General features: G+C 39.0%; 3 protein-coding genes across 3 annotated transcripts in view; 1 reads left to right on the top strand and 2 right to left on the bottom strand.

Moving 5' to 3' along the window:
• The window catches only part of rras2 (RAS related 2), a 28,951-nt gene extending 28,060 nt beyond the window's left edge, over positions 1 to 891 (bottom strand). Inside the window, exon 1 of the mRNA XM_061037535.1 lies at positions 461 to 891. Within this exon, the coding sequence (XP_060893518.1) occupies positions 461 to 562 (102 nt within the window). The 5' untranslated portion in view covers positions 563 to 891. The remainder of the gene's footprint in view (positions 1 to 460) is intronic.
• A 2,406-nt stretch (positions 892 to 3,297) lies between these two features.
• copb1 (COPI coat complex subunit beta 1) lies at positions 3,298 to 11,877 on the bottom strand. Its single transcript, XM_061037478.1, has 22 exons — positions 11,722 to 11,877; positions 10,010 to 10,163; positions 9,430 to 9,659; positions 9,038 to 9,207; positions 8,819 to 8,933; positions 8,613 to 8,705; positions 8,360 to 8,497; positions 8,111 to 8,230; positions 7,754 to 7,861; positions 7,488 to 7,634; positions 7,222 to 7,367; positions 6,723 to 6,819; positions 6,474 to 6,634; positions 6,255 to 6,375; positions 5,938 to 6,165; positions 5,531 to 5,710; positions 5,003 to 5,147; positions 4,769 to 4,888; positions 4,512 to 4,657; positions 4,274 to 4,363; positions 3,968 to 4,123; positions 3,298 to 3,719 (listed from the first exon to the last, which is right to left on the bottom strand). The coding sequence occupies exons 2-22, from the start codon at positions 10,098 to 10,100 to the stop codon at positions 3,660 to 3,662; spliced, it is 2,862 nt and encodes a 953-aa protein (XP_060893461.1). The 5' UTR covers positions 10,101 to 10,163; positions 11,722 to 11,877; the 3' UTR covers positions 3,298 to 3,659.
• Positions 11,878 to 14,975: 3,098 nt separating this feature from the next.
• The window catches only part of pde3b (phosphodiesterase 3B), a 44,506-nt gene continuing 39,020 nt past the window's right edge, over positions 14,976 to 20,461 (top strand). Inside the window, exon 1 of the mRNA XM_061037468.1 lies at positions 14,976 to 16,022. Within this exon, the coding sequence (XP_060893451.1) occupies positions 15,135 to 16,022 (888 nt within the window). The 5' untranslated portion in view covers positions 14,976 to 15,134. The remainder of the gene's footprint in view (positions 16,023 to 20,461) is intronic.

Here is a 20,461-nt window from a genome sequence, read left to right as displayed (position 1 = left end):
AGGGATTGTCTTTAGCTTTTCTCTCATTTCCTCAGAAACATTCTACTACTGGCTTGGTAGGCCTTTACAGACATTGTCCTTCAGTGGTAACAACTCCGCATACACCCAAGCTACTTTCCTTTTCAGCAAACTTCATAAAATAGGACAACTCGGGGAGCACCACAGACCCACTTTCATTTCTCTTCTGACTAGCGGCTACAAAGTGCAAAGTGGAAGTGGATCTCTCGAAAAATCTGCACGTTAAAGTGACAGCCATCCCTTCCTCGTTTGATTCACAAAAACACGTCTCCCCTCGGTAAATAGTTGCAGGCCTGGGCAAAGTAGCGAAGAGGAAGATAGACTCTGGGGTTCCCGTAAACCGGCCTCCCCCTCAAAGAAAACATCTTTCGCTGTTTTTTTTTCCTCCGATAAGCTTGAAAATCAAAGCAACGGGCTACAGAGGCAGGGCGCTGCTACTGACCTGGATGAACTGGATAGTCAGGGCTGATTTCCCAACACCGCCGCCTCCGACCACAACCAGCCGATACTTCTCCTGCACCGAGCCGTCCTTCCAGCCTGCCATCGAGGACACTTCGCCGCCGCACGCCGCTGCCGCTGCCGCTGCCGGAACACCAGTGAGCAGCAAACACCCACTTTTTTCCTGTAAACTGAAGAGGCCCTGCAGCGGAGAGACCGAGGAGCAGAAAACAAGATAGATATTTAGCCGAAATGACTCTTCGGTCGGCGTAGTCCGCTAAGTGCACGGATAATTGCTAAAGGAGAGAAAGAGAGGGTCCCGGAGCTACGGGCGCCTGTCCATACGCCTGACCGTGTTTAAGCCTCGACAGCACTGCGATGCTGTGGTTCCGATAGTAGGCTAGAAGTGAGCAGCCAGGCCAGTACTAATGTCTGGCGCTAGGGGCCCTTCTACAGGCTGCGTGTGACTGCCTCCACACACACCCCTCCAAAAATTACACAAACACACACACACACACACACACACACACACACACACACACACACACACACACACACACACACACACACACACACACACACACACACACACACACACACACACACACAACCACAGAGCCTTAACTCTGCAGTTCTGTCCTCAGACTAAGATCATTCACCCCCTGTAGGCACATTCCTGTCCCCAAACACCACAGCAATGTCTGCTGACTGTATTAACAAAGCAATTATCCAGTAGTAGAAAAATGACCTGTAGGCCTCTGTAGGCTACATAATGCAAATCCTCTAGCAATATTTGAAGTAGGGCAATCACACTTTCTTCTTAGTACAGGGAAAGTATTCACAGTGGGTCAGAAAAAATAATTTAGAAAATACTTTGAAAGATGACCAATGAAAGATGCTGACTTAGGACCCTCTGTTTTTTTTTTCTTCTTCAAAAATCATTACAGACAGCAAAACTTCATAGAAAAAACAGCCCATCTCAAAAGCTTAAATTGGCATTTCTTTCTTACATCAGTAATTCCATGATCATTTGTTCCATACATATTGTTGGATATTTTTCTTTTTCTAGCAGGATGTATCCCCTTTTCCTTTACTGAGACTTATTTTGAGAATGCAGAAACCTAAAAAACCCCACAAAAAAACTCTGTTTCATTGTTGCCATGATACATTACGTCTCTGCATTTCTCAGAGGGAAGGGCACAAGTTGGTTACCAAATGCTAAACTCACCTTTGTCCTCCTTTCAAAGTCATTAGTTCTTGATATACTGATATTTCAATGACTTTTTATGACACGTAGAATCGGAAATGTTGAAGTTTATTTTGTATCTTGAAGTGTCATCATAATTCATCACAGAGGTGGATGATACTGAACAGAATTCCACCACACCGGCTGCTTTGACACCTGTGGCGCCACCTGGTGTTAAAAGAAGGAGGCTGGAATTAAAACTGAGTACTTGAGTGTTTGGAAATCTTATTCATGAGTATTAAATTAATTAATTAAACATATTTCTGAAATCCATATTAAATGCATAATCCGTAGTAGCCTATTTTGTGATTATGTTTGAGGATTGAAAGTAGATGTTACCATGACACCGGCCTCCATTCAACATAAAACGATGCCACCATTATTTCACTTTTTTTTTTTTTTTTACTGAGACACTGCTTATTTGACAAAAAAACAGGGTTAAAGAAAATAAGTCATGATATCTTGAGGTTGACTTTCTACCCACATGACGGCCTTTCCAAATGGAATCTATGCAAAAACTCAGATTGTTAAAGCTCATACCTTAGATTTTGTAGTTCATCTGTGATTGTAATAATTATGAGTGTCTACCCTGAATCCAAAGCACCTGAACAATATACACAGTGGCTTAGCTGTGACAGTGCTTCGAGTCAGCCAACTGTTTATTTTCCCAGCTGAGGCTCTGACCTCAAAGCCACCTTCCAGCCTTTATCTAACCCCCTGGAGAGACGGATTTCACAGGTATTGTAAATGAATGACAGGGGTTGAGACCTTTTAATCTGGAAATATATCAGAAATGTCCCTCTCCTTATAAATTATAAACAGGAGGGTCAGTGGAATGAGTATAGGTTTGTGCCAGCACTTATCCAACTCCATCTCATTACAACAGTAACAATAAAACTTTGAGAGTACCTCTGAAATCACTACAATATATCATACCGTACGTTCAAACAAATCATGAAGCTTGCCTACAATTTGTACATTATTAGGAGGTGTCATAATGTCACTGTCAATTTGGTGGTTGTGACAAAACAAATTCCAGTCAGTTTCACACTGTGCAACATATCACACAAGGCATCTGAGGAATTCTAATTAAAGCCTGGAGCAATGAAGCTGCACCCAGCAGGAGCTCCAGACAGCAGTTGCCTCACTTTGGGACACAAACACCTTTGGGTAACAGTGGCAATTCTCTCTGAAATGTCTTGCTGAAACATCTGCTTAAACTTCTAATGTGAAACAATCACACAGTGCTGAAGTTTCTATCCCAACTTTTGCCATTCAGATATTGAACTTTAAATAAATGACTAGTTCTATATAAATATAAACCATTAAACTCATGAAGTAAAATCATTAACTTCATCTCCCTCTTTCTTAAACTGCAAAATTGGCGTTTTCTTACACCTGTGCTACCAATTGACAGTTTAACATTCAAGCCAAAGTCTTTTGTTTCAGCTACATTCTATCCCACGCTTTACATTTATCAAACATTTTAAAGGAACTTGGGAGTTTTCAAAATATATCAAATACCGTATAACCAAGGCTCTTTGCATTTAAAATTTATAAACTTAAATAAAAAAATCAGTAAATCTGACAAAATGACAAGTCTACAACATTTTTATTTCATTATCAAATACTGATGTATAATGAATATAATATAATAATTATACAGAGGAATGTTCAAAATGAAATCAAAAGATTTGAATGATTCAAAGAATAAAGCATGTAGCAAAGTTTTTCTTATTCTTTTAATACATGTCTATTGAAAATTAAACGGGACAGGGAAAAACATTACTGAGATGTCGTTTTTTACACAGATGTGATGTAAAAAAATAAAATAAAAGAGCACAGAAGCAACAGACCCTACAGAGTTCTTAATTATTGGTGATGAAGAGGCTGTAAGATGATGAGCGGTAGAGGAGAAACAGCAGGCGACTTCACAAAGTCGGAGGGATCAGCTGGATCAGATATTTGTCTTCTTTTGCGACAGGTTGATCTTGTCACCGAGGCTCAGGGCCATCCCCTGTGAAATAAAAGAGAGAGGATTTATCACAACAGACTTTTAACATTTACTCATAAGAGCATTAACATTTGATGTAATGAGTTCTTCCATATATTCACGTGTTGCCAATTCAGTCCGATTCTTTCAACAAGCTATTTCATTAAGTATTATCTGTGCAAAACTTGACTGTGTGGCTTCAGAAAATAAATTCCACCAAGCTTTTACTCCTCAGATGCTTTAGGCTTCATTAGGCAGCAGCTGTGACCCACCTGACTTTTGGCTCTGATGCGTATGTGTCCGTTGACAGGTGCATCCGGCCCCAGGTGGATGGGCTTCTCGATACTGACATTAGCCAGAGCGTCTTCTCCAAAGATAGAACGAGCATAAAGGTTGGCAGCCATGAAGCCGCAGAAGCCAGACAGTGCCTGGTTTGAGACACAAAAAGAAACAAGTTGAGATTATTCCATAAAACAAAGTATTGTGCAGGTGAAGACTAAATACTTGAGTTTATTTCATGTGTTAAAACCTCTAACTTTTTGTGATTAAGCTGCATGAAATGTAAAAAAAACACCAACCTTCTCAGGAGTCAGACACTTCATGTTGGTGGACCTGAGGATATGCTGCAGGTAATCGTTCAGATCAGTGATGTTGGTGTTCACTGTCACCTAAAAGAAAGATTGATCGCACATGTCAAACCCAAGGAAGTTGAGAAAACTAGAAAATAAAAAAACCTTACAATTGTCAGACTCATCATGCCAACCACAATGATTTTGGGAAAGCCAGTCAGTGTCCAAGTAGACATGTAAAGCTTACCTTGTTTTCCCACTCAAACTCTGCCCACATCTGCCTGAATTCTGCATCTGTGCAGGATGCTGGCTGGATGTAGTCCATAATGTCGATGTGGATGTCACTTAGGACAACGCAGTTTCTGTCACTAGCAGCCCCCGACACATCGTAGACTGGAAGTAAGAATCAGATATCCAAACAAATGAAAAACATTGCCTTTTTACAGATAGTAAAACAAACGTATTTAATTATTGTGTTTAACTGTCACAAAATGATTCTCTTACCAATATTGCCAAATATAATGCCATTCTCAGTTGACGCCACCTTTACATTGGCTTTAATGTTTGCAAAATCATGAGGAGCCAGAGTGAGAGGCGAAGGCTTCTCAACCAATTTCAGATCACCTGTAGGAGGGATACATTCAGGGAATTTGACAGTTCAATGTTAAAACAAAATGTGACTGGCTTGATGCAGCTATACAAAACAAATTCAGTAGGTGTTAAATCAACGAGACTCACCTAAAGTAGCCAGCTCAAGGGTGCAGTTCTGGAGAGTGTCATTTGTTTGGTTGACCACCAGAACGTCCAGTACAATGTCATACTGGTTGACATGAACATAGGCTTCAGCGTACACTGGGTCTGAGAAACCTGTCAGCTGGGTCACCTAGAATGGAACAACGTTTCAATTATTTTACTGTTATAAAAGGATTTCAAGTTCTTTATGCCAGTCACTTTCAAACAACCCTGGCTTTCACATCAGTTCATGTGCATGACAGTGACAGTTCATTATAACAATAATCAAGGAATAAAGGACTCTATGTACCCTAACTTAGGTATATACTACTCTAATGCCTCCAATTAATACAATCTAAAATAATAATAAAAAAGAATGGGCAGGTTTTAAAATAAATGACAATATAATCTCCAAGCACAGGCATTACTTGCAGCCCCAATTAGCCCCTCCCACATATGTGCTTTTCTCTCTCTCTTTTTTTTTTATTTCCATGTCTCCTGTCTGGTAAGATCTCTGCAGGGCTTGTTGTGTACCTTGTTGAGTTTTGAAGCCAGGGGATCAGCAGCCTCCTTCCTCTGAGTGTTGCCCATGGCAGCCAGCAGACTGAGCTGGAACTGGTCCTCCTTAGAAGACGTTTCATTTTTGGCTGTGAGCTGCATGAAGGAGATGGGGTCGTCTGCCTGCACTGTGACATTACGTTTCTCAGACTCTTTCTGTGGTCAAGAATGAGAAACAGAGATTATTGTTGGAGGGAAAATGCAGCCTTGATGTTTTAAGTTTTACAGACATGACTTGGGACTTACACTATTAACAAATGAGAGCTGGGTAGAAAAATATGCAATCAACACTACTTATTCGTGTACTGTGCTGACGTCTCAGCTGTGCCTGACTGTCAGCAGGTTAAATATTGAGTTTGTCCCTCTGGGTCATCAGTCATTACCTTCTGTGACAGCTTCTCCTCCTCCAGTCTGACTGTCAGCATATGTGACAGTGATTTGCGGCACTCCTTGTTGAAAATGTCATTCATAAGTGGTGAGCACTCTGACAGCACCTTCAGGCACAGTGAGATGCGGTCCACATCATCGTCTGTAATTGGCTTCTTGGGCAGAGAGGACTTGCCCAGGTGCAGCACAGTGACCATGATCAGCATGGACTCTGCAACAAAAGACTGGGAGGGGGAACAGGACAGCAGGAATTAGAATTATTGATTTTCACAAAACTTTTCTCTTCCGGTGAAGTAAAGGAGGAAAAACTTACATTTTGTTTCTTTTTGTCTTGAACAATTGCGACATAGCGCAAAGCTACTTTGGTGAGTGTGGTGGCCAGGGAAGCTGCCACATAGAAGTCTCCATCCATCAGGAAGCCTCTGAGTGGAGGTCTGGAACAACAAAATCAGAGTTGGTGTTAAGAAGAAAACATTTCCTGCAATCACCACAATGTTTCAGTCAGATAACCAGAGTCCAACAATGTGTCTACCTGTCCTCTTCTTTCTTGGAAGGCCTGGAGGAGCTGAGGGCACTCTGTGTCACATATGTGCCCATCTCTGTCACCAGCTTCTGGGCTGGAGCTGCACTCACTTCGTCGTCTTGTTTCACCTCGCCTGTCTCCTTCTTAATCTCGTTTTCTACAATCGGGATCTGTCCAGGCAAGAGGCATGTGTCAGATGTTTGTGAACATTTTAATGTGTAAGTTTGCATTACACAATACTCAATGGGGGAAACATACCTCTCCCAAGGACCTGCGTATTTCTGTCATCACACTTTGAATGTCGTCCTTGGTGCTGCAGTATTCTCCCAAGATCCACAACGCTCCCCTGTAGATCCTGAAAAAGGACAATGGAGACAGAGGTGATGAGCATTCACAGTGCAACACACTCCTTCATTGATATGACTACAAATCTCAGCCATGTCAGTGAAACTAATGATGTTGACAATTATTTCTTAAATAAAGATACTTGACATGACTCTCAGAAAAGATGAGTTGTATAAAGCTGAGCATTTAACCAAAACCAGACCATCTCTAAGTGAACATGCTGCTAAATTGTATTTAACTGGATTTTTATATTTTCTATGTTCTATCATCTTGTCTCCTCATTTTTCAAATCAGTGAAGAAAGATGAAACAGTTTGTAAAATTTGAACCACTGATATGTCCCTCACTGCCTCGATGTCCTCGGAACAGTCTGCAAAGACAATGTGTCACTCAATGTGCTTTGAAAGACTTACTTGACAGTTTTGATGGCGTGAAAAACTTCCAGCATCTTCTCAATGACAAGGGGTCTCAAACTGTCAAATCTCTGAATTGCCTCTCGTACAAACTCCAGCACATCAGCAGCAGCTGCCTCGTTAGTGTCACTTAGGAATTCCATCAGCTGTAAATCATATCCACACATAGAAAATTAATTAATATCATTCTTCTAATTTTAAGAGTGTATTCTTTGGAAAAAAGAAGATGGAAAAAACACCCGGCTAAAAAAAAACAGGAAACTCACCACAGGTATGACATTGGCCGCCATGTCGGGGAAGCGCACACTGCAAGAGTGGAGAGTGCGAACCAACAGCTGCCTGTACTTATCGGTGTCTTCATGTTCTGTTACGTTGTTTGTTTTGATCACTTCTTTCTTTAAAACAATCACCAACTGGAAGACAGAGGGGAAATAAAATGCTAATTTGTGATATCTCTTTTTTTTCCTTCTGTGTCCATGCTCGTACATGAAAACAGCAACAATAACACAGATCAACTGTATGTGCCACTGACCTCTTCTACGTTGCGAGATGAAACAAGGTCCAGTGCCAGCTGTAAGGTCTTCTTCCTGACTTCTAGGTCCGGAGTGCTGAGAACACGCAGGATGTCCATCACAAGGTCCTGGATAAACAACATTCGGTGACAAACAACTCAAGTCTTAAGACAGATAATACACTGTAGGTGCAGAGTACCTGTACTGTCTCATAATACTACATGAATTGGATTGTAATATACATATTTCTGACTTTTTATGCATTTTACCTTTCAGTAAAAAAAATTATAGAGGGAAATTATCTTCACAGTTTTAAGACAGTAAGTATTATTTTTCTAATTGTATTAGAAATGAACCCCAGCCTTAACACTATGTACCTGGAGCACACGCTCATGAGTGGGGTGCTCCTTCAGTTCAATGAGACGGTCCAGAACAATCAGCTTCACGTTGTTGTCACTCTCCTTGATAATCAAGTCGATGTAGCACTGGGCTGCAGCCTGGAGCGAGAAAAAAGCACAGATTTGGTAAGAGACTGTAGTGGACTGAATACATCACTACAGGCACAATACAGACACAGTGTAACATATTTCATACAAAAGAACACTAACTAAACCTTGGTGATGTACCTTAATGGCGGTTGGAGCACTGGAGAGGGTTACAAGAGTACCAGCAGCCTCGTACTTAACGGCTGGACTGGAGGACTGCAGCAGGTTATAGATGCATCGGATAAAACGGGCACGCTCAGACGGGTTAGCATGACAGACCTAACAGACAAAGGAAAAAAAAAAAAACAGCAACAGCGGAGTCATTTCAGGTGCTCTTCTTTAAGTTTGATGCTATACTACAAAGCCCAAATAAGACTGACAGGCCTTAACTCACCTTGTAAATCAGTTCCACAATGACAAGCTGGAGAATGTCGCCAAAAGTGTGAACTTGGTCAATACAGGTGCTGAGGTAATCCAGAGCTCGGTCCTGCAAAGAGATGAATGAGATTATATAAATAAGGGCATTTGAGATTTATAACTATCAGTCTAAGTGGAAAACAACAGTAGCAACAATAATAAAAATGTCAATATTCTACATACCTGATCTGCATGAATCAGCATCATGAAGGCATTTCTCTTACAGCTGGCATCTTTTTCATTGACCAGAAAGTCATGGATCAATTCAGGGGCATCTGGGATGAGATGCTCAAAGTTCCTAAAACAGATGAATATCATGAGTTGCTTGTTGTTCACTTGTGAATGGAAAACATGTGTGTTGGTTTTCAGGTAAATGAACATAAAGTATTTAACAGTTTGTACCTGTAGATGGTGTAAATAGCCAGGACAGCATTGCGGCGAACATAACTGTGACGATGCTCCAGGCACGCTCGGATTGCCGGCATGAGAGGCTCGAGCAACTCAGACTCCTTCAGCTTGCACAGGAAACGAAGAGTGGAGCCACGGATGAACTCATTTGGATGCTGCAGGTCCTGAAATTCAAAGAAAGAAATAATTCAACGATTACATTTTTAGATGAATAGGTGGTATGTGCAAAAATTCAGCTAATGAACCATTGATCAGATGTCTTAAGATGTGAGAATGGCTGCTTTTATACTGCAACTGTTATTAACAAGCTTTTACCTATTGTTACACATAATTAATTACAACAAAGACAACACTCTTGTCTACAAATATACAGACAGTTAATGTACCTTCCTGTAGGCGTCACAGACCAGGATCATCTCCTGAAGCAGCTTGCCATCTGGGGTTGTTTTGGGAACAATTTCCCAGAACACCAGCAGCAGCTTTTTGATGGTGTGGTCTTGAAGTGGCAGCACAAAGCGGATAATGGTCATCAGAAGTCCCGGCAACTTCTCCCCGTTCAGAATCATGATGATGACCTTCTTTAAGGCTTCAGTCTTTGCCTTGATCTCTCCCTTTTCTGTAGAACAATGATAAGTATCTTCATTGTAATTTATATGAATATATTCAGCTTGGGCTTATAGCTAACAGATAACCCACAGACATCACTGTTAACAGTTTTATCTTGAACTACTTTCTCTGGAAGAAAAAAAACCGATGTATGTTTCTGACAGTAATAATACAACACTGTTTGGGAACCAAAGATGTTTTGCTTTTGATTGTGTGAGTACCACAAATCAAATCACCTTCTTTTATAGTTAGTTGGAGAGACAGGCTTTAGAAATGGACACCTCCCCTTTAGTTTGAAACAGTGAGTCAGTTTGGTAGTTTGTTTGCATAGCTTTTCAGATGAACATTAGGATTACTTACCTAGATCAGTTTTCAGGCTGACTTCTGAAGGGGGTTCTGAATCAGATGTAACATTGATCAGGGTGTAACAAACGTTCTCTGCAGCTGTCATTTTTGCTGCTGTGCTTGTTCCCGCTAAGAAGAAATTCTATGGATGTTGCTCACTGGATAATAACTGTGGTGGGACACAGAAGAACAATAGAATTAGAGAACTATATTGGTTTTTTTCACACATGAGTAACTGTAGGAAGCAACAGGTGAGATAAACTGCAAAGCAACATGTCATGGTGCATAAAAAGAGAATACAGAAGAATTAGAAAAAGTTGTATCATTATAAACACACTGTGTACATGTTGTTATCTACAGTGATGACAAAGAGCTAAGTGTATAATTCATGAAATTGTTATGGAGAAAAACACAAGTAACAGGTGCTCCCACTATAACACAGAGAACAACATAGGATATCTCACGTCTTATAATAATTATACGATTTAAGTCAAGAAGAAATCATAGTCCCAGGAATCCACATCCCCATACACTTGAAAGAAATTGTCTTCTTGTAATGCAGATTAACTCGTTCTTCAAGCAAAAGTTAGAATAAATACTGGTGACTTGAACTCATAAGTGTTGTTTGTGACTCTTATTACATTAAACAGCAGCAACTAAAAATTCTGCATAATAAAAAAATAACATTTTGATAGTAACCAACTCATAAAATAGATTCACAGTTTTTCTTAGAACAGTAGTGAGTTGGCCATGTGTACATTTCAACTGGTTGTCATTAATAATTCTTCCAGTTCATATTTGGGCTTTTGAACACCTTCTCCTTCTAAACAGGTGGAAACCTGTTTGTAAGGTATTTAAAATCAACAGTATATATATCTATCTATCTATCTGTTCAAAAATATATCTCTAAGAGTTTAAACTTCAGTAAATATTAGGTGTCTGAATAATTGGCTATCTTTAGATAAGTCTCTGAAGTACAGAATATTTCCCATGTAGAGACGACCTGGCGTAAAAAAATGAAGAAAAAAATAATAATTATAATATAAATGTGTAATTTAAAGGGGGATTGTGTACCATAAAGCCTGTAAGATTCACACTTTTTTACACATCACTCAGACTGCTGCATTTTTGCAGTAAACATAACAGGGTTTAATACATAACCTGAAGGCTCATGAACTCATCAAAGTTAGTAACAACAAGGAGAATCTAAACACTGCTGAGCTTTTTGAAGAGAAATAATAAAGTATAAAGATGTCTTCAGTCTATCTGACACTGACTCCCAATGGTGCTTAACACAGCAAAAAACTAGTCATCGAGCAATACAACAGCACATTAAACAGCTCTCATTGTGCCAGCAACAGACACATAAGTTACTATTTCATGTTTATTTAAGTAAAGTAAGTAAAGTGAGACACGCAGCCTCCTATGTCACTGCGGTTAGCTCGCTGATGTAGCCTCAATGTAGTTTACTGCGATAGCACGAACAGCTGTGCAAAAACAACCTGAACAAACGCAACTATCAATTAGCTAATACACTATTCAAGTTGTTAATGAGAAAATAAAATACACTTAAATGTGCTAATCAGTGACTGTTAGCTGACGTCAAGGTAGCTTCTGCTCAGGCTAGCACTGAAATGGAGGACAGTAACGTAAGCTAGTTAGCTGTGACCACGGGTAAGGACAGACAACACAGCTCATATTGCTTTAAATGTATTAAGATAACATACCTAACTGCACGACTTGTATCCTCCGAAGTGGCCTTCGATATCCAATGTTGGATATTTACATCTGTAAATAGTCGCTGGAGCTCCGTCTGGTGAGCTGTCCCTGTGATTCTCCACCACTTCCTAATGACGTGGAAGATCACTTTCTGAGCCACATCACTGCTACCGTGCGCCGGAAGGTCCAAACGCGAGAGCAATATCCCAGAACAAGGAACGAAACAAGCTCCTAAACAAGCCTCCCCCCCCACCCCCCCCCAAAAAAAGACAGATATCAGAGTTTCTATCGTTTATTGGTAATATCTTTATTATCAGCATTGTTTATATATTTGGTACAAATCTAATGTCGCTGCAAGGACCTCGTATGAGGCAACCTGTTTTAAAATTGTTCCTTGTTCTGTTTTTGGATTTGATTTGGACCTTGAGTCCTAATTATTAAAGATTGAATTGTGCACATTCCCCGGTGGGGTTGATTCCCGTTACAATCCCGGCAGGTTTGTATCGTCTCAAGATAAAGTGAAGATACAACTTTTTTACAGCCGTGGTTCACCCTGCTGAATAACTTGGAAAAATGGATGGTTTGGTAAACTTTTCCTAAAATAGCTAATACATGTGTAGTGACTGCATTAAGCGTTTTATACGCTGTTGTGAATTCACTGGCTCTGCAAAGTAAAATAATAGATTGTCATCATATATAGGCTACATACCATGGTATGTACTATGGTACCATTTACTATGGTACTATTGTATACCATGGTATGTCCTATAGTATACCATGGTATGTACTATGGTATGTACTATAGTATACCATGGTATGTACTATGGTATACCATGGTATGTACTATGGTATGTACTATAGTATACCATGGTATGTACTATGGTATACCATGGTATGTACTATGGTATGTACTATAGTATACCATGGTATGTACTATGGTATGTACTATAGTATACCATGGTATGTTCTATGGTATACCATGGTATGTACTATGGTATGTACTATAGTATACCATAGTATGTACTATGGTATACTATGGTATATCATAGTATGTACTATGGTACTATGGTATACCATGGTATGTACTATGGTACCATGTACTATGGTATACCATGGTATGTACTATGGTACTATGTACTATGGTATACCATGGTATGTACTATGGTACTATGGGATACCATGGTAAACTTTCTGATGGGAACTATTATTTTTTTGCAGTTTAAGGGTTTGATGGTTCAAAATTGTTTACTGTAACTAACAATTCAAAATGTATTTGGCTTGCCTTTGAAGTTTTCAGCAGACTTGGCTCCTGTGTCATAAAATCAAATCAAAATGTGTAGCCTACAATGAAAAACATGGCTGGACAAAAATGTAGTTCAAGGGATTTGAATGGTATGCAGCACCGTCTAGTGGAAACTTTGCTTCATTGACACAGTGGCTGCAAAGGCATCTGAATGAGCTATCATGTGAATGATTTAGAGTTTCATTCAGTTCCCATTTTCCACTTTTAACCTCACAATAAATACCATTGCAACAACTCACACCTTAAGGCCAAAAGCAACAGCATACATATCAGTATTTATTAAAACAGTGGTCAACATAATGAAATATGTCAATCTGTTTATTTATTATTTTTATTATTATTATTATTTAATTCGCAAGGGCTGTTAATACACAAAAACACTAATTCAAAATTTTTGGTTTTGGAGTCATCAGGAACATTTAGTTATCATAATTTTCTGTCTGTACTTTCAATCAATTTGTATTATTAAATTGATTTCACTTACACAACCAGTGCCATGCATCTTTAATGGGCATTTAAATTCACTTAAATAAAGATTATTAATGGATATTCTATGTATACATTAAGTGTGAGTTTAAACTTTTCTATAAATTATGTCACTTTGCTTTTTTTTTAAACATCACACATCAGGGTCACCTCATTATACACAATTGACAAGGATTTATTGAAAGGGGCTCATACAGTTTTTACTTTTGAAAAACAGATACAAGCAAGCTTTTCATGAATGCAAGCAGTCCCATTCTAAATCCATAGTGTAAAGTCAGAAAATGTGCAAAAATGAAAGTCATTGTGTCTTTTATGAACTGTTCAGTTCTGCAAAGTAAGGCAAACTGAAAATCCCCTCTGTGTCTTGGGTTTGGCAGGCCATCGTTTAATATAGCTCATTAGTTTTCCAATCCCAGTAAGCCAGAATTTGCAATGTTAGGGCTGTAAATGAAATGCAACCATTGACATAATACCTAAATACACTTGTACTTTACCTCAAACATTATGTTGTGAAAATGTCTGTTGCAATAGCTGTTAGTAGCCTGGCTCAAAAACTGTTTAAATACTTTGACATTTTGGACTACATAATGGGTTTTTATTCTAGGGTAAGATCTTGTTTTGAAGCTGGAAGTTGTCATACATTCATCTTAATTTCAAGGAGTTTGGCGTCTTATTCAGCAAACATGCTCATGTGTTTATGTTTGTTAGGATGTCAAAAAGCAGCTTACTAATGGAGCCAGCTAAAGTATTCAGTAAGTTTTTTTTTTTTTTGCCAGTAATGAACAACAACCACTTGGCAGCCACTAGCAGGTACAGAGTCGTTGTGATCACTTTAATCGGCAATCGTTTGTTTTACCATATCAGGGCAGGTAAACCAAAGGAGCCCAGAGAAAAAGATGCAGTACTTCCACTTCGCACCTTCGCACCCAGGGTAGACTAAAGATAGGGAACTCTTTGACCGAAGGACCATATCATTAGACCATAGGATAGTACAAGATCATTTTAGCTATATTGGTATTTGCGAAGGTAAGACATTGAGTCATTAGCATTCAAATAGTGACAAACTGTGCAAGAGTTGAGTTACCTCGAAACGTAAGATATTTATTCCTCATAAGAACAACATTTTCATTTTCAAACGCTACAAGTTTTAAGTTTTATGTTTAAGACTTTACTTTAAGTTTAGACTTATGACTATCGGTAGTTATCGATTGAGTAGGCCTACATATAACCTACTATAAGGTAAAACTAGGTTATATGAAGTTAACCTGAAATTGTGTGAAAATTACACTTAGGCCTATCATAAAGTTTATTTTTTATTTTTTTAAGTTTCTGCATTGACTGTAAACTCAGTATATTGATTTGGTTTGTATTTCAGATGCAGCTCAGGATTGGTTCAGCGCTCCACATTAAGAAGCCCTGCGTTCTGAGTTGTGGCCTCTGGGGGGCGACGGAGAGCCCCCAATTTCTGTAAAAACAACATCTCACCTTCTTTCTTTAGTCCAAGTGCTGCTGGAGCACGTTTGAGTGACCATGGAGTGCGTTTGCTGTCATGTTGTTGAGCGTTTAACACGGCGTGAATATTAGAAGAGGGTGGACTTTTTGGTTGTGGATACGAGGAGCCACAGTCGAGCCATGGCTGCACGGGAGGAAGGAGAGGTTTTGCACAGTAAAATAAGGCACCACGACGGAGCTGGAAGTGTAAACAGCACAGAGGGCTTCAGGAACGGCTATGTGAAGAGCTGCGTCACCCCTCTTAAACAGGACCATCAGAGGGGTTTTTTGTTAAACGTGTGCAGGTTTTGCAACGAAGATATACTAAACTCAAAAGTGTTGAAGGTCTCTGCCCTGTACGTCGGCGCGTTTGTAATCTTCGCGGTTTCTTTTCTAATATCTAGGAGCTTGCAAAGTGACTCGCAGTGGGATTTGCGGACTTTTTTGTCAGGCTTCTCCCAGTCCATCAGTCCTTTATTCAGCATAGGATGTGCTTTCTTCTTTCTGACGTTTTACCTGAGGAGAAAAAAGAAGGAGAGCAGCAAATGTTGGCTCCTGTCACTGCCAGCATCGTGTTACCTCGGGGATTTTTTGGTTTTGCGCTTTTTGCAATGGGGAGAGGACCAACACCAGATGCAAATGGTGGGCAGGTTGTTATTCGTGTTGGGATGTGTGGGTTTGCTCACACTCATCCCCACTCTGAAACTCAAACACAGTGTTCTTATACTGGTGTTCGCCAGCATTGTGTGGCTTGTTTCTTTCACAAGTTTGAGCGGTCTGCCTGCTCTCCTCAGACCTCTCTTCGCCTGCTTTGCGGGGGTTTGTGGCTCCCTGTTGGGGCTCTGTTTTGATCGTTACTACCCGACGAGGGAAGCACCGAGTGGGATTTCCACTACGGAGGAAAAGGTCCCAGTGATCAGACCTCGGAGAAGGTCCAGCTGTGTTTCACTTGGGGAAACGTCGACCAGCTATTATGGCAGTTGTAAAATGCCTCGCAGACCTTCGTTGCCCTGTATATCCAGAGAACAGGTAGGTCTTTTTTTTTTTTTTACCCCCTGCAGGACCACGGCTGTTTTTATTGTTCAAAAAGTATCTAGGCCCGATGATCATCAACAGCTACCCCGATTGCACATGTGCATCAGAGGAGGAAAACACCCAGGCTTATGTCACGAACAAGCCCACACAAAGCAAATCATACGAATGACCTACAGAAAAAAAAAACAACACATCAAAACAAAACATCTTAGCCATTTCTCCAAATGATCAGTCTAAAATTAATATTTAATTAAGTAAATGGCCTCTTATCGATACAAGCATTAGAAAGAAAGTGCAGTGTATTAAGAATTACCTTAGCAGGCGACCATTATACCATTATTTATTTCAGTGTTATTGTAGGCTACTTATACAGTCCCATATGTGTTAATATCAAACGAATGGCTTTGTCAAATTTTAATTTAACAAATACAATTTCAACATTGACTTAATAATGCAAACTGTGTTTTATATCCTCTAATAACTTAAAGATAAAATATCACCATGCAATTGTGGGAAGCTCTTTTGCTGACAGCTCTTCTTGCTGTCATTTCATAATGTTTACAAGGACTGCAACATTTCAACGATACGTTTTTCACTATACAACTACAGGTAATTTCACTGTTTTTTTAATGGTTAATCAGTTTTATTAATGTTTTTAAAAAAAAGAAAACAGGTACATTTCTTACTTAAATATGCAAACTTTATGGTGTCTTTTCAGCCACGCTCAAATGAAAACCTTTGTGCAGTGGAGAAACTAGCACATTTAAAGGCATAGGTTTTTTTTGGCTCTGGGAAATGTAGACATTTTTCAACATTTCATGAAATGTTTAAAGCAAACAAACCAATCAATTAAATCTTGAATATAACTGACAGTAAATACCTTAGTGAGTTGCAGCTTTAATGTTCTTTTCCCCCTACGTTTTGCTGGTAAATGATCACTTATAAGATTATAGACCAGGTAATCGATGAATTGTGAGTGCCTGTCTACATTATCCTGCAAGAGTAACAACACAGCCAGCAGCAGCAGCACAGCCATTGATGTGGCCTATGCTCCCCTCTGACTGTAGCAGTCAACAAAACAAAAAGATGGTGAGCACACGCAGGGATTAGTCAGTGTCCACAGACTATGTGTTTCCATTTCTTTTAGTAAGGTTGTACACACAGGCTGCATAAAACAAGTGTGTTTACACACAGCAGCCAGCAGATCCAATCCAAAGCCAGGCTTTTTTACTTTGCATTAGCTCTGTAAACCAGTACACCTTTATCAGGTTATATCAAAACAAAATGAAGACTTATCATGCAGCATACTATAAGTAAAAAAAAGAAATAAAATACATTTGTTTCAAGCTGTTGGCTTAGATTGTATGTAGACAACGTAGAAAAATGCAGACACATTGTGCCTATTATTTTGAACAGTGTAGTAAAAAACAAATGTGCAGTTTTAAGTTGAAGCCATCAGCTCACACGTATTGTGTTTATGTCCTTGGAGCTTTGTTAGTAATGATAAGACAACTAAAAATATATAAGTCCACTTTGTCTCAGTTGTGCAATTTCCAGCAGTTGTTTCTCCACTTCATTGTGTTTAAGGCTTTAAGCAGAATGGCCCACATTTAAACTAGGCCTTAAACATGGCACGCACACTCAAACTGAACAAACTCGAGTAGAAAAAACCAGGTTGAATCAATCAAACAATTATGTATGGTGACTGTAATATATTTTAAAGTTTTGTGGCCTTAGCTCTAACATTTGTTAACCTTTTTATGTGGAAGAGAAAAATATCTACTTGATCCTTGAATGAGGTGTTTATTAAATCAAAGTTTAAACTTTGGTGTGTAGATGTTGCTCTAATAGTATTTTCTGAATAATTGTGATTTATGAAATAACTAAATAAGACCACATTGTTCATTTGGACAATTCTTTATCAAAGTATTTCCATTTAATATTTTCAATAGATAAAGCTTGAATCTATTTCAGGTAGTTACTTATCTTTTAGTCTAAAAAACGACTTCAGTGTTGACATATTCAGGGACTGGTACTTATAACTTATAACTGATATGTGTCGTGGTTTAGGTTGAGTCTCTGACAGCTACTCTGTATATTATGTAAATAGAGACAAAAAATTATAGGGATTGTCATCCCACTGTTAAAAAAAATGTTTTTCAACTTGTTGGCCAGTAATATTTGTGTGAAAGCAAAGTTTGAGGACACAAAGATATGGCACAAACATGTGGGACATACCAGTCAGGTGGATTCAAGTCTGGATTGACTGTTAGTTGTGAGTGTGTCTGTTTGTAGGTGTCAGTCCTGTGATTCAGTTTACTGGCAACCTTTCTGGGGTGTTGTGGCCCATACAAGCTGGGAAAGATGTTATTTACATATTTGAGACAGCATCATTGCCGTGTAGTTAATATGAAAGTATGTTCTCTTTAAAAAAAAAAAAAAAAAAGAGTGTCTAGCGTTTCCCTTCCTGAATCTGAGAATCAGAACATATAGTCATCTATCTAAGAGAAAACAATTTACTCTATGTATTAATGAGCGATTTTTATATTGAAAATACCCCGACAGTTTCAGCGTCACAGGCAGGCAAAAAGCGGCACAAAGGAAATCTCGACAGGGAGTTACTCAGGGTTCACTGCTGATGTCACACATGTTCTTCGTCTTCACACCTTTTAACACACACAAACCCATCAGCTCCGCTCTGTGCTGTCTGAGAGGGTCATTGTTTTATTGACTCTCAGGTGCAAAGAGGAGAGCGTTTTTTTTTTTCTAAGCAGCAATGCATGGTTTCTTATTACAGCAAGTTCATCATCAACAGGGAAAAATAGTTGTTTATAGAGATCTTGGAATTGAAAGTTTTGGTCAGGGATAACACACACTAATGTTGTAAAAAGAGAGGAATCAAGTGAAGAGCTTGTCAACAGTTAAACTGATAACTTAAGTTAGTGTTAATTATTTATTACACTGCTGATTACTACAGTTACAGTACCTTTGCTTGAAGCTTTACATCTACCAGAAAGTGCAAACACCTGGAGTTAAACCAGCCAATACGCTTTAGAAAGTCATGATAGTGGAAACCAAACTTGTGGAATATGACCATGCTGTCAAAGTTTCAATGCTTGAGACTCCATGGGGTCTTGGAGCTTGCAGACACGATTCCAATTTACATGGAATTACATCTTTTCTTTGTAATTTTTCTAAAGGTCTTGCACATATGCATTCAAAGGCATACATGCTTTTGAGTTTGTGGGTGTCTATCCACCTGATGTGTTCCTCTAAGCCGCTCTTGTACTGTGGGTGGCCTGAGAGAAACCAGGACCACAGTTGTATACTGCATGTGTCCAGAGTTTGTAGGATCAGGGTGGTGGCATTTAGAATATTAGGCATGTTTTTGGTTGTGAGGCTTTTCATTTGTAATGCACATTAAGTTATTATGGAGCTGCAGCTGTAATACCAAATGAATACTTCATCAAAGCCAGAAATAAAGTGTTCAAACTTGTGAATCCACACAGAGAGTTCAACCTAAGGACAGGCGTGTATTTCTCTTAATGTTAGTCACATCTTTTTCTTCATCCACTGGAAGTGAAGGAAGATGTAACCTTCAGCCTGCTAAAAAAAAGAATATGTCATGTTGCAAAAGGAGTACTTTTTATAATCAGGTGTCGACTGTGGATTTGAACTTCACTGTGTAGAAAAGACATCATCATTTCATTGTTATGGTGATATAAGCATTACCAATAAACACATTACAAAAGTCTTAATTTATCACAATGCAAATTAAATACATTTTATTTATGTAAACATGCAATGCTTTCTTACTAAACTACATTTACCCTCTGGGAATATGCCTATGTTCAGTGGTCATGCTTTCACACAATGTTGATGCAGTCTAATAAGTTAAAGCTAAAAACTGTGAGTTATATCGAATATGTACCTTTTTATTTATTTATAGCACGCCATATTATTATTGCAAACTGAACAATGTTATCTCACATGGCATATTTATCTCATGCCCTGCAGGCCTAGTGTAACCTATGAATCAACATCACTCTTTGGGTTTGACAGAGCTTACTGCTGTTATTTGTGTTAAAGGTAAACTGGGGAGTTGTTGGCCACCGGTGGTGCTGTAGAGCATCAGTTTGATCTGCTGGTCTTTGTGAAGTTTGTTTTTGAGTTTGAAATGCTTGCAGGAGGCGGCACACAAATATTTCCTAGCACGGCGTGCCATTTAAAAAAAAAAAGCAATATTGACTGTAAAACTTCACTGGTCACATTTTTAAAATAGAAGTTTTACGGAAAAATCCTCAAATATATTGTAGATAATTCATGTGGATCACAGTTCCACCTGTTAACAAATGAATAATTAGCAATGGTAGTGTGCTCTAAAAGGCAGTTATGAGCCAATAAAAGTAGAAGAATGAGAATGCAAGCAAAAA

This window comes from Labrus mixtus, chromosome 1 (genome assembly GCF_963584025.1).
Source record: "Labrus mixtus chromosome 1, fLabMix1.1, whole genome shotgun sequence".
NCBI classification, from domain to species: domain Eukaryota; kingdom Metazoa; phylum Chordata; class Actinopteri; order Labriformes; family Labridae; genus Labrus; species Labrus mixtus.
The sequence above is the reverse complement of the archived record's forward strand: the minus strand, read 5'-3'. Positions and strand labels throughout refer to the sequence as shown.

What these genes read in the sequence shown, in the direction of transcription:
- copb1 (XM_061037478.1), bottom strand. Translation starts at nt 10,100, where the DNA reads ATGACAGCTGCAGAGAACGTTTGTTACACCCTGATCAATGTTACATCT. An exon ending in TCTGTGACGCCTACAGGAAG is followed by an intron (nt 9,208 to 9,429) that starts GTACATTAACTG and finishes TTTGAATTTCAG; the next exon opens with GACCTGCAGCATCCAAATGA. An exon ending in TCCAAGAAAGAAGAGGACAG is followed by an intron (nt 6,376 to 6,473) that starts GTAGACACATTG and finishes TTGTTGTTCCAG; the next exon opens with ACCTCCACTCAGAGGCTTCC.